The sequence below is a fragment of the Corythoichthys intestinalis genome, chromosome 12 (genome assembly GCF_030265065.1).
Source record: "Corythoichthys intestinalis isolate RoL2023-P3 chromosome 12, ASM3026506v1, whole genome shotgun sequence".
Classification (NCBI taxonomy): domain Eukaryota; kingdom Metazoa; phylum Chordata; class Actinopteri; order Syngnathiformes; family Syngnathidae; genus Corythoichthys; species Corythoichthys intestinalis.
Window position 1 is genome coordinate 18,607,239 of NC_080406.1, and position 13,440 is coordinate 18,620,678.

Genomic DNA, 13,440 nt, shown 5'->3' on the forward strand with positions numbered 1-13,440 from the left:
TGTTTATTATGACAATAAATCCTCAAGATGGCATTTACATTATTAACATTCTTTCTGTGAGAGGGATCCACAGATAGAAAGACTTGTGACTTTGTATATTGTGACTAAATATTGCCATCTAGTGTATTTGTTGAGCTTTCAGTAATTGATACTGTAGCCATGCCCAAATGCATGATGGGAAGTGGAACCATGACTGCGTAGTGCTACCAATTGATATATCTTCTCTGCGTTGGGATATAACATAAGGTGTTAAGAAAAAGATCAATTGCTACCTTGCTTCCCCACATTGCTTCCCATGATATTTCTAATCGTAGGGAGAGGGATTGTAAGGCTTTAGCCAATTAAAAAAAGGCTCCAAAGGCTGCCAAAATTCACTCTACTCATTTTACGCTGCCTTTTATCTCTCTATATAGGTAAAACGGTGCCATTACAGATTGAGCGCGACAATGCATGAGTGGGTCGTGCAGTGCATGCATTAATTGTGTTAAATATTTTAACGTGATACTTTTTTTTTTAATTAATTACCGCCGTTATCGGGATAAATTTGATAACCCTACCTTAAGCCTAAACTAAAGACTCTGGATGAGTGTAACATATTATGTCTGTAACGTTAAATACAATTAGAAAACGATTTAATTAAAAAATATATATATATATTATATATATATATATATATATTTTTTTTTTTAAAGGCATGGCTGATATTTTTTTGCCAATTCCGATACTTTGAAAATGACGTGATCGGACCCCATCGATCGGGATCCCGATCAATCGGGACATCTCTAGTAATAATTACTACTTTTTCCAAAAGGTAACTGAGTTAGTAACTGAATTACTCTATAGTAAACGTAACAAGTTACCAGGGAAAGTAACTATTTCAGTTACATTAAAAAGAAGTTGTTGTATGTCAAAGAATTTGAAATTTTCTGAGCAGTATTCGAGTCAATTGAATGAGAACAGACAAATAATTGCGTTATAGAACCTTGTAATATTTATCGCACCTCATCAACAACAGATTTATCCTACACTTGAAGTGCAACAAAAATGAACAGACTTGAATTGCTTACCACAGATGTCGACAAAAGCTTTGCCCCGGGACATAAATTACACTTTACATGCACGTTCTTTCCTTTAATTTCGACCAACTTGAAATAGTGTTTATATCTCCACCTCGTAAAAGACAAATTTTGCTCTGTCATCATATCCCTCTGCATCTGTTTTGCGCGTGTGTTTGCCGCACGCGCTCTTCCGGTTTGTGTTTGAAAAAAACAGCTGTGATGTACGTGCGCTATTAGGCTCGAGCGTTTGCGTCACAGAATGAGTGATCACGTGAGATTTGACAACAACGCAGCCATATTGGAATCCGGTCTGGCTCGCGGGACATTAAACTTTAACTTGCCAGTTCAATAAAGAGACAAACTCGTTACTAAGGCGAAGAACAGATATGTGATCAAACTTAAGGATGTGAACAATGTTGACCCTTACGAGCAAGCCAAAGACAAATGGAGTAAAGATGTCGACGGGCTTCCACAATTACGCGAAATGGACATTCTGCTGTATTTATTGTTTGGTGTATGTTACTAAACTCATCAGCTATTCCAAAATTATAAATCGCTACAAAGATACGAACAGTTTTGCTGCGGATGGGTGCAGGACCTGCACATTATGACCGTATCAAACGGCAACTCCATCGTTCTTGCAAAGGTAGGCTATGTGTGTTTACTATTTTCATTGCCATGAACCTGAAAGCACCCCAAGTCTTGGATAACAAATAAACAGAGCAGAGTAGACTCGCTATGGCTGGTAGTTTCTTCAATTTATTCAAAGTAAGTAACGCACCGCTTTTGACCGTCAGTAACGGTAACGGCGTTGTAACGGCAGAAAAAATAATTAGTTAGATTTCCTCGTTACTGAAAAAATAACGCCGTTATGTAACGGCGTTATTTATAACGGCGTTATTCCCAACACTGGACATACATACAGTGGGGCATATAAGTATTTAGTCAACCACTAATTGTGCAAGTTCCACCACTTGAAAATATTAGAGAGGCCTGTAATTGTCAACATGGTTAAACCTCAACCATGAAAGACAGAATGTGGGGGGAAAAAAACCCAGAAAATCACATTGTTTGATTTTTAAATAATTTATTTGCAAATTATGGTGGAAAACAATTATTTGGTCAATACCAAGAGTTCATCTCAATACTTTGTTAAGTACCCTTTGTTGGCAATAACGGAGGCCAAACGTTTTCTGTAACTCTTCACAAGCTTTTCACACACTGTTGCTGGTATTTTGGCCCATTCCTCCATACAGATCTTCTCTAGAGCAGTGATGTTTCGGGGTTGTCGTTGGGCAACACGGACTTTCAACTCCCTCCGCAGATTTTCTACGGGGTTGAGACCTGGAGACTGGCTAGGCCACTCCAGGACCTTGAAATGCTTCTTACGAAGCGACTCCTTTGTTGCCCTGGCTGTGTGTTTGGGATCATTGTCATGCTGAAAGACCCAGCCACGTCTCACCTTCAATGCCCTTGCTGATGGAAGGAGATTTTCACTCAAAGTCTCTCAATACATGGGCCCATTCATTCTTTCCTTTACACAGATCAGTCGTCCTGGTCCCTATGCAGAAAAACAGCCCCAAAGCATGATGTTTCGACCCCCATGCTTCACAGTGGGTATGGTGCAATTCAGTATTATTTTTCTTGTGTTTCTACCAAAAAGTTCTATTTTGGTTTCATCTGACCATAACACATTCTCCCAGTCCTCTTCTGGATCATCCAGATGCTCTCTAGCGAACCGCAGACGGGCCTGGATGTGAAATTTCTCCAGCAGAGGACACGTCTGGCAGTGCAGGATTTGAGTCCCTGGTGGTGCATTGTGTTACTGATAGTAGCTTTTCTTTACTGTGGTCCCAGCTCTCTGTAGGTCGTTCACTAGGTCCCCCCGTGTGGTTCTGGGATTTTTGCTCTAGAAAATCTGCGGAGGGAGTTGAAAGTCCGTGTTGCCCAACGACAGCCCCAAAACATCAGTGCTCTAGAGGAGATCTGCATGGAAGAATGGGCCAAAATACCAGCAACAGTGTGTGTAAAGCTTGTGAAGAGTTACAGAAAACGTTTGGCCTCCGTTATTGCCAACTATGGGTACAAAACAAAGTATTGAGATGAACTTTTGGTATAGACCAAATACTTATTTTCCACCATGATTTGCAAATACATTCTTTAAAAATCAAACAATGTAATTTTCTGTTTTTTTTCCACATTCTGTCTCTCATGGTTGAGGTTTACCCATGTTGACAATTACAGGCCTCTCTAATATTTTCAAGTGGGAGAACTTGCCCAATTAGTGGTTGACTAAATACTTATTTGCCCCACTGTATACGTAGGGCTGAACGATATTGGAAGAGACTGACATTGCGATTTTCGGGGGATTAGCTATTTATTGCGATATCCAGTACATGCCAATATTAAAACTAGAATAATTTTCAACAGACTTGAATATATCTGATTGGGAAGACATTGGTTGACTAACTATGACCACATTGTATTAACTCATTCACTCCCAGCCATTTTCACCGGAGCAACCCTCTTCACTCCCGGCCGTTTTACTGGATTTTGACTGATTTTGCAAGGCCCACAAAAAATTCTGTTCTATTGCTATATAAACATGGTACCTACCAAAAGAAAGATTAGAATCTCTTCTTTCAGCAGGGAAAAAAAGTTAGTTCATATCTTTTTCCATTCTTTAGAAATCAGCATTAGTAAATAGCTTAGTTTGAGCAATTTTCCAAATTCTGATGAAAAAACAGAAATTGAGCTTTTTGTAAAAGCAAACATTTCAAACATAACTTTGGTTTTAACACAGCCATTTTTTGCTTTTGTGCCATCCCAAACATCTGAATAATGTTTTCCTTCTACAAAAAAATCATAAACAACAAGACAAATAGAGCCCCTCGCATTTCTGCAGATATTTAAGTATATTTTTTCATGGGACAACACTGACAAAATGACACTTTGACACAATGAAAGGTCTGTGTGCAGCTTATATAATCTAGATCATTTATTTTCCCCTCAAAATAACTCAAAATATAGCCATTAACGTCTAAACCCCAGGCAACAAAAGTGAGTACACCGCATGGGAACTACATACATCCCTTAATGTCCAAACTGAGTAATGCTTGTCATTTTCCCTCCAAAATGTCATGTGACTCATTACAGGAGTGCTGTCAGCATTTCTGCAGAGAGTGAAGAGGTGGGGGGTCAGCCTGTTAGTGATCAGACTATACGGCGTAATCTACATCAAACTGGTGTGCATGGCTGTCACCCCAGGAGGAAGCCTCTTCTGAAGACGGTACACAAGAAAGCGATCAGTTTGCTGAAGACATATCAACAAAGCACATGGATTTCTAGGACCATGTCCTATGGTCTGATGAGACGAAGATTAATTTGTTTGGTTCCGATGGTCTCAAGCATGTGTGGTGGCGACCAGGTGAGGAGTACAAAGATAAGTGTGTCATGCCTACAGTCAAGCATGTTGGTGGGAATGACCCCCCCCCCACCACCTCTTCAATCTCTGCAGCAATGCTGACAGCACTTCTGTAACGAGTCACGTGACATTTTGGAGGGAAAATGACAAGCAGTACTCAATTTGGACATTTAGGGATGTACGTAGTTTCTATGCAGTGTACTTACTTTTGTTGCCAAGGTCTTAGATATCATTGTGTCAAAGTGTCATTTTGTCAGTGTTGTCCCATGAAAAAATATACTTAAATATCTGCAGAAATGCGCGGGGTGTACTCACTTTTGTGATACACTGTATGTAGTACATACAGCATATAGCTCAGGGATCTATTAAAGTTAATTTCGTCTGTAGATGCATGTAGCACAGTGGATCATTAATGCATTGACGTGTAGGCAGGACAATCTGAGACATTTGCATTTGATTAACTAAAATAGTACGGGCTTTTAAAAATGTCTTACCATGGCTATAATAATAATAACAATAATAATAATAATAAAACATTTTATTTATAACGCACTTTACATTTGAAAAACAAATCTCAAAGTGCATATTACCATGTAAAAAAAAAAAAAAAGAAATACTAAGAATAAAAGAGTAAAAGCAAAAATAGACAGACACAGATAAAATCGGATAGAAATCAGATGAAATAAGATAGATAAAATTAGCCAGGGTATGCTTGAGTAACTTTTTGAGGAAAAATCTACTTCTTAGAGCAGTTTTACTACGCAATACTTTTTACTATTATTTGAGTAGATTTGAGAAGAACAAACACTACTCTTACTCTGATACTTTTGGGCTACACTAGAGTCGTTACATTTTTCCTCTTCATTCAACATGCTGAGTTTATTTTTGCCAGAGATGCCAACAGTAGCTGTACTGGTTTTACCAATGAGATGTCACAACAATAAACAAATGACTATTATATCATTCAGAGGTAACAATGTTATTTCTCCACTGAAGGGAACTCATGCTGTTTGGACGGGTAATGGGCCATAGTGTTCTGCTCTGAATATGATGATTTTTGCGTCATCTTTTTGGCATAAGAAGAAAAATATACCATTATCTTTAAAAAAAAATCTCACATTGTATATATATATATATATATATATATATATATATATATATATATATATATATATATATATATATATTCATTCATTCATTCATTTTCCATGCCGTATATATATATAGTGCAATACATATATTGTGTATACATATTTATGTTTTTCTGCTCCATGCTTGTACAGCCTCTCACTTATGGCATGCTTTTCTTGTTCAGCAGTGCCCTGGAGTTAGCTACTTAAAGTTAACAATGATTGACAGGTTAGTAGCTTTGATCTTGCCAGAAGAGCTTGGTAGCCCTACCATCAAAGGCGCAAATGTGTTAATCATCGATTAGCTTTGTTGCACACTCGTGGTATTGTGCTGTGGCAACTCATTGTGTAAGTGAGAGGCTGTTCTCAGCAGCGTGAGTGGATTTGAGTGGAGTCACTCAATGAAGCATTTAATAAAGACAAGCATTTTTCTACGTTGTTCTTGTTTAAAAAAATAATTCATTATGAAGGAGGCACGCTGGGACAGTAACATGTTCAAAACCTTTTTCAAAAAAAAAAAAAAAAAAAAAAAAAACACTTTTTTGGTATCGAATTGGGACTTGGTATCAGCAGATTCTCAAAATCAGGTGACTCGGACTCAGGTGCAAAAATGTGTGATTGGGATATCCCTAATTATTACACACACACACACACATATATATATATATATACATATATATACATATATACCGTGCCTTGCAAAAGTATTCGGCCCCCTTGAACCTTGCAACCTTTCGCCACATTTCAGGCTTCAAACATAAAGATATAAAATTTTAATTTTTTTGTCAAGAATCAACAACAAGTGGGACACAATCGTGAAGTGGAACAAAATTTATTGGATAATTTAAACTTTTTTAACAAATAAAAAACTGAAAAGTGGGGCGTGCAATATTATTCGGCCCCCTTGCGTTAATACTTTGTAGCGCCACCTTTTGCTCCAATTACAGCTGCAAGTCGCTTGGGGTATGTTTCTATCAGTTTTGCACATCGAGAGACTGACATTTTTGCCCATTCTTCCTTGCAAAACAGCTCAAGCTCAGTGAGGTTGGATGGAGAGTGTTTGTGAACAGCAGTCTTCAGCTCTTTCCACAGATTCTCGATTGGATTCAGGTCTGGACTTTGACTTGGCCATTCTAACACCTGGATACGTTTATTTTTGAACCATTCCATTGTAGATTTGGCTTTATGTTTTGGATCATTGTCCTGTTGGAAGATAAATCTCCGTCCCAGTCTCAGGTCTTGTGCAGATACCAACAGGTTTTCTTCCAGAATGTTCCTGTATTTGGCTGCATCCATCTTCCCGTCAATTTTAACCATCTTCCCTGTCCCTGCTGAAGAAAAGCAGGCCCAAACCATGATGCTGCCACCACCATGTTTGACAGTGGGGATGGTGTGTTCAGGGTGATGAGCTGTGTTGCTTTTACGCCAAACATATCGTTTTGCATTGTGGCCAAAAAGTTCAATTTTGGTTTCATCTGACCAGAGCACCTTCTTCCACATGTTTGGTGTGTCTCCCAGGTGCCTTGTGGCAAACTTTAAACGAGAATTTTTATGGATATCTTTGAGAAATGGCTTTCTTCTTGCCACTCTTCCATAAAGGCCAGATTTGTGCAGTGTACGACTGATTGTTGTCCTATGGACAGACTCTCCCACCTCAGCTGTAGATCTCTGCAGTTCATCCAGAGTGATCATGGGCCTCTTGGCTGCATCTCTGATCAGTTTTCTCCTTGTTTGAGAAGAAAGTTTGGAAGGACGGCCGGGTCTTGGTAGATTTGCAGTGGTCTGATGCTCCTTCCATTTCAATACGATGGCTTGCACAGTGCTCCTTGAGATGTTTAAAGCTTGGGAAATCTTTTTGTATCCAAATCCGGCTTTAAACTTCTCCACAACAGTATCTCGGACCTGCCTGGTGTGTTCCTTGGTTTTCATAATGCTCTCTGCACTTTAAACAGAACCCTGAGACTATCACAGAGCAGGTGCATTTATACGGAGACTTGATTACACACAGGTGGATTCTATTTATCATCATCGGTCATTTAGGACAACATTGGATCATTCAGAGATCCTCACTGAACTTCTGGAGTGAGTTTGCTGCACTGAAAGTAAAGGGGCCGAATAATATTGCACGCCCCACTTTTCAGTTTTTTATTTGTTAAAAAAGTTTAAATTATCCAATAAATGTTGTTCCATTTCACGATTGTGTCCCACTTGTTGTTGATTCTTGAAAAAAAAATTAAATTTCATATCTTTATGTTTGAAGCCTGAAATGTGGCGAAAGGTTGCAATATTCAAGGGGGCTGAATACTTTTGCAAGGCACTGTATATATATACAGTTGTGGTCAAAAGTTTACATACACTTGTGAACAACATAATGTCACGGCTCTCTTGAGTTTCCAGTTATTTCTACAACTCTGATTTTTCTCCGATAGAGTGATTGGAACAGATACTTCTTTGTCACAAAAAACATTCATGAAGTTTGGTTCTTTTATGACTTTATTATGGGTTAATAGAAAAAGGGATCAAATCTGCTGGGTCAAAAATATACATACATGGATCTGAAAAAGCAAATCATTGACTTGAACAAGTCAGGAAAGTCACTTGGAGCCATTTCAAAGCAGCTGCAGGTCCCAAGAGCAACAGTGCAAACAATTGTTTGTAAGTATAAAGTGCATGGCACTGTTTTGTCACTGCCACGATCAGGAAGAAAACGCAAGCTATCACCTGCTGCTGAGAGAAAATTGGTCAGGAGGGTGAAGATTCAACCGAGAATCACCAAAAAGCAGATCTGCCAAGAATTAGAAGCTGCTGGAACACAGGTGTCAGTGTCCACAGTCAAGCGTGTTTTGCATCTCCATGGACTGAGAGGCTGCCGTGCAAGAAGGAAGCCCTTGCTCCAAAAGCGGCACCTTAAGGCTCGACTGAAGTTTGCTGCTGATCGCATGGACAAAGATAAGACCTTCTGGAGGAAGGTTCTGTGGTCAGACGAAACAAAAATCGAGCTGTTTGGCCACAATGCCCAGCAATATGTTTGGAGGAGAAAAGGTGAGGCCTTTAACCCCAAGTACACCATGCCTACCGCCAAGCTTTACAGAGAATAAATGGGATAATGAAGAAGGAGGATTACCTTCAAATTCTTCAAGATAACCTAACGTCATCAGCCCGAAGATTGGGTCTTGGGCGCAGTTGGGTGTTCCAACAGGACAATGACCCCAAACACACATCAAAAGTGGTAATGGAATGGCTAAATCAGGCTAGAATTAAGGTTTTCGAATGGCCTTCCCAAAGTCCTGACTTAAACCCCATTGAGAACTTGTGGACAATGCTGAAGAAACAAGTCCATGTCAGAAAGCCATCAAATTTCACTGAACTGCACCAATTCTGTCAAGAGGAGTGGTCAAAGATTCAACCAGAAGCTTGCCAGAAGCTTGTGGATGGCTACCAAAAGCGCCTAATTGAAGTGAAAATGGCCAAGGGACATGTTACCAAATATTAGCACTGCTGTATGTATATTTTTGACCCAGCAAATTTGATCACTTTTTTCTGTTCACCCATAATAAAGTCATAAAAGAACCAAACTTCATGAATGTTTTTTGTGACAAAGAAGTATCTGTTCCAATCACTCTATCAGAGAAAAATCAGAGTTGTAGAAATAACTGGAAACTCAAGAGAGCCATGACATTATGTTCGTTTTTTTTTTTTTTTACGACAGGCCTTTTTGAAAACTACCTTTTTCTCCATCTTGGAGCATCTCAAGTCTTTGAATTGTCTCGCCCTGACTTCATCCAACGTGGCATCACCACCTTGAAACATTAAACATAGAAGGTCAGAGTTGCACATAGTTTGGCTGCTTAACTGTTGCTTTTTACCTAGTCTCTCTGGGGTGGTGTGCACATGGGTAATTTTGTGGGCCTCCCTCCACTTCTGAAGCTCCTCTTCTTCCTTCTGAGCGGCTAAAGCGTTTGATTTTTTTTAAACAACACAATTAGAGAAGTGTCGTAATAATAAAGATGCATGGACAGCAAGGCTTACTCATTTTTATCTTGTTCCGGTTCGACTCGTTCGGAGAGATCAGGGTCACTCCCCCTATACTGAGACCAAGCGAAATATTAGGAACAGCTCAATGAGTGAAAAAATTACAGATATATAAATAAATTTAATGCTAAGACTAAACATATTTGTATAGAATTATTACATGATGGAAAACTCTGAGTAGTAATTAAAAAAATTAAAAATCTATTCACTATAGAAAATGCAACAGTCAATAATTCTGTTATATACAGTTTCAGTCCGTACAGTATATAAATTTAGCTTTTTGAATCAACTACTGCATTGATATTATTGCCTGTATGGATCTAGACAAAAAAAGCTGAAAGCGCACGGTAGTACTATGGGTATCGAATTCGTCTCTTGTGGAATGTTTCGCCAATGTAGCACATTTTGGCAGAACACTGGTTTTGTCCTACTCTCATCACGTCTCATCCCGTCTTTCCTGTTCATGTTGCTTTTGCTGCTTGTTTTGTGAAATATCAACAGTGCTGTCATGCTCATTAATGTTCCTCTCGGGTTCAAATTGAAACGGCTGAGCAGATGACATGTTTATGTGCCAGAGTCATACTCTGGATTCCAGGCACCGTAGCCAAGTGACGTCACTGCCCTGCGACGTCAACAACAATGGCGACCTACTAGTTAAATCAATTTTACAAATTGTATAAAAACCTCAAGAGGGGTTTTAATTAGGGCTGTCAAACAATTTAAATTTTTAATCGAGTTAATTACAGCTTCAAAATTAATTAATCGTAATTAATCGCAGTTCAAACCATGTACAGTAGGGAGAACAAGTATTTAATATACTGCCAATATTGGCTGTGTATCAAATACTTGTTCTCCCCACTGTATAAAATATGCCATATTTTTCTGTAAATTATTGTTGGAATGGAAAGATAAGACACAAGACGGATATATACATTCAACATACGGTGCATAAGTACTGTATTTGTTTATTATAACAATAAATCAACAAGATGGCATTAACATTATTAACATTCTCTTAAAGCGATCCATGGATCGAAAGATTGTAGTTCTTAAAAGATAAATGTTAGTACAAGTTATAGAAATTTTATATTAAAACCCCCTCTTAATGTTTTCGTTTTTATTAACATTTGTAAAATTTTCAATCAAAAAATAAACCAGTAGTTCGCCATTGATGTCAATAATTACACCATGCTCACTCATGGTACTAACCCATTAAATCAGTTGGACCTAAGCGCCAGCAGAGGGCGCCAAACACCAAAACACAAGTAACAAGCGGACGTTACATTGTACTGTCATTTTAACCCTGGAGAACCCAGGCGGTTAACGAACCATGTGCGTTAATTGTGTCAAATATTTTAACGTGATTAATTTAAAAAATTAATTACCGCCCGTTAACGTGATAATTTTGACAGCCCTAGTTTTAATATCAAATTATTTTAAGTCATACTAACGTTTATCTTTTAAGAACTACAAGTCTTTCTATCCGTGGTGCCCTTTAATAAAAACGGAGTTGACACACAAATACTGAGAGTCTCAGCTTTAATGAATGAGGCACCCACGTTTCAGTATCTGACTCAAATATATATATGATGTTTTACAATCTAGATGGCGTTTAATTTAATCATTCAAACGATTGGTCAACTGTTATAGGTGTAATTCCCTCTCGAGTCGAAACCACGGACCACGTTATTGTCTTTAACGGTTGTGTTCATCATCTAATAACCTGAGGCAACGCTTACTAGTGAACCCTGTCAACTTGTGGCAGTGAACTTTAGTTCCCAAAGAAAGTTCCTAAAAGAAATTAAATGCTTATCACTATTTCTTATCACGTTTATATAAAAAAATATATACAGTGCCTTGCAAAAGTATTCGGCCCCCTTGAACCTTGCAACCTTTCGCCACATTTCAGGCTTCAAACATAAAGATATACAATTTTAATTTTTTGTCAAGAATCAACAACAAGTGGGACACAATGGTGAAGTGGAACAAAATTTATTGGATAATTTAAACTTTTTTAACAAATAAAAAACTGAAAAGTGGGGCGTGCAATATTATTCGGCCCCCTTGCGTTAATACTTTGTAGCGCCACCTTTTGCTCCAATTACAGCTGCAAGTCGCTTGGGGTATGTTTCTATCAGTTTTGCACATCGAGAGACTGACATTCTTGCCCATTCTTCCTTGCAAAACAGCTCGAGCTCAGTGAGGTTGGATGGAGAGTGTTTGTGAACAGCAGTCTTCAGCTCTTTCCACAGATTCTCGATTGGATTCAGGTCTGGACTTTGACTTGGCCATTCTAACACCTGGATACGTTTATTTTTTAACCATTCCATTGTAGATTTGGCTTTATGTTTTGGATCATTGTCCTGTTGGAAGATAAATATCCGTCCCAGTCTCAGGTCTTGTGCAGATACCAACAGGTTTTCTTCCAGAATGTTCCTGTATTTCAGGGGTCCCCATCTGCCGGGCCGCTGACCGGTACCGGTCCGTGGAGCATTTGCGACCGGGCCGCAAAGAAAAAAATAATTTAATAACGACCGCATTCTGGCCGAATGAACCCTGTGCCCCTGCTTAACGTACCAATATCTCTGTCTACTCTAGATATAATACTACGGGATAGATTACAATGTTGTCATAGAAGTCCATTGATTGGACTGCTAGCAAAACATCTTGTTTGTGTATATAAGTGCGCTTGTCCTCGATAATAGCGTATTACTAGGCCGCGGCGCAGCACATTTGTTCCCGGAAATAATTAGCCCCCACACGAGCTAAGATAACAGGAAAACAGACGTCTTTGGAAATATTTTTAAGGCGAAAAGGATATTTTTACGGCGAAAAGGGCACCTGACGAGCCTACAACCTCGAAGACCCACGAACTGCGAAGGAGTGGATTTGTGAATAAACAGAGAGATCACAAATGACGGCGACCTTATTAAACGTACATTTGAGAACAACTCTACCGAGGTTCTGGATTAAAGTCTTTCTGGAATATCCTGGCATGGCGACAAGAGCGTTGAAAACCTTGCTACAATTTCTAACATCGTATCTTTGTGAAGCGGGCTTCTTAATTAATGTTTAACGACAAGGCGAAGTCGTTAATGGTGAGCGCAGTGTGCAGCTGTTGTGTGATGCTTACATGGCAGGATGAATCTGAGGAGAACTTTTCTACAAGTCCTTCAATCATCAAACGTAAGTTAATATTCCTTTCTTTCAAGAAAGTTTGTAGTGTTTACTTTGGAATCGCTGCATTTGCGCATTTTGCGGCTATGTTTAACGTTACGCGCATGCGCAGAACCGCATCGTTGCAATTTTTGGTGGGTTGCAAAGTTTGTCAGAACACCGGTCCGTGAATAAAAAGACCCAAATAACACCGGTCCGTGGTGCAAAAAAGGTTGGGGACCCCTGCTGTATTTGGCTGCATCCATCTTCCCGTCAATTTTAACCATCTTCCCTGTCCCTGCTGAAGAAAAGCAGGCCCAAACCATGATGCTGCCACCAACATGTTTGACAGTGGGGATGGTGTGTTCAGGGTGATGAGCTATGTTGCTTTTACGCCAAACATATCGTTTTGCATTGTGGCCAAAAAGTTCCATTTTGGTTTCATCTGACCAGAGCACCTTCTTCCACATGTTTGGTGTGTCTCCCAGGTGGCTTGTGGCAAACTTTAAACGAGACTTTTTATGGATATCTTTGAGAAATGGCTTTCTTCTTGCCACTCTTCCATAAAGGCCAGATTTGTGCACTGTACGACTGATTGTTGTCCTATGGACAGACTCTCCCACCTCAGCTGTAGATCTCT

The 13,440-nt window shown here is 39.1% G+C and overlaps 1 protein-coding gene across 6 annotated transcripts in view; it reads right to left on the minus strand.

Moving 5' to 3' along the window:
* The window catches only part of epsti1 (epithelial stromal interaction 1), a 38,347-nt gene that overhangs the window by 23,301 nt on the left and 1,606 nt on the right, over positions 1–13,440 (minus strand). For 5 of the 6 annotated variants that reach the window (XM_057853180.1, XM_057853178.1, XM_057853177.1 and 2 more), the window contains exons 2-4: positions 9,642–9,700; positions 9,479–9,562; positions 9,339–9,412 (exon numbers count right to left, since the gene is read on the minus strand). In XM_057853180.1, the coding sequence (XP_057709163.1) occupies positions 9,339–9,412; positions 9,479–9,562; positions 9,642–9,700 (217 nt within the window). The remainder of the gene's footprint in view (positions 1–9,338; positions 9,413–9,478; positions 9,563–9,641; positions 9,701–13,440) is intronic. The other variant, XM_057853182.1, reaches the window with a different exon arrangement.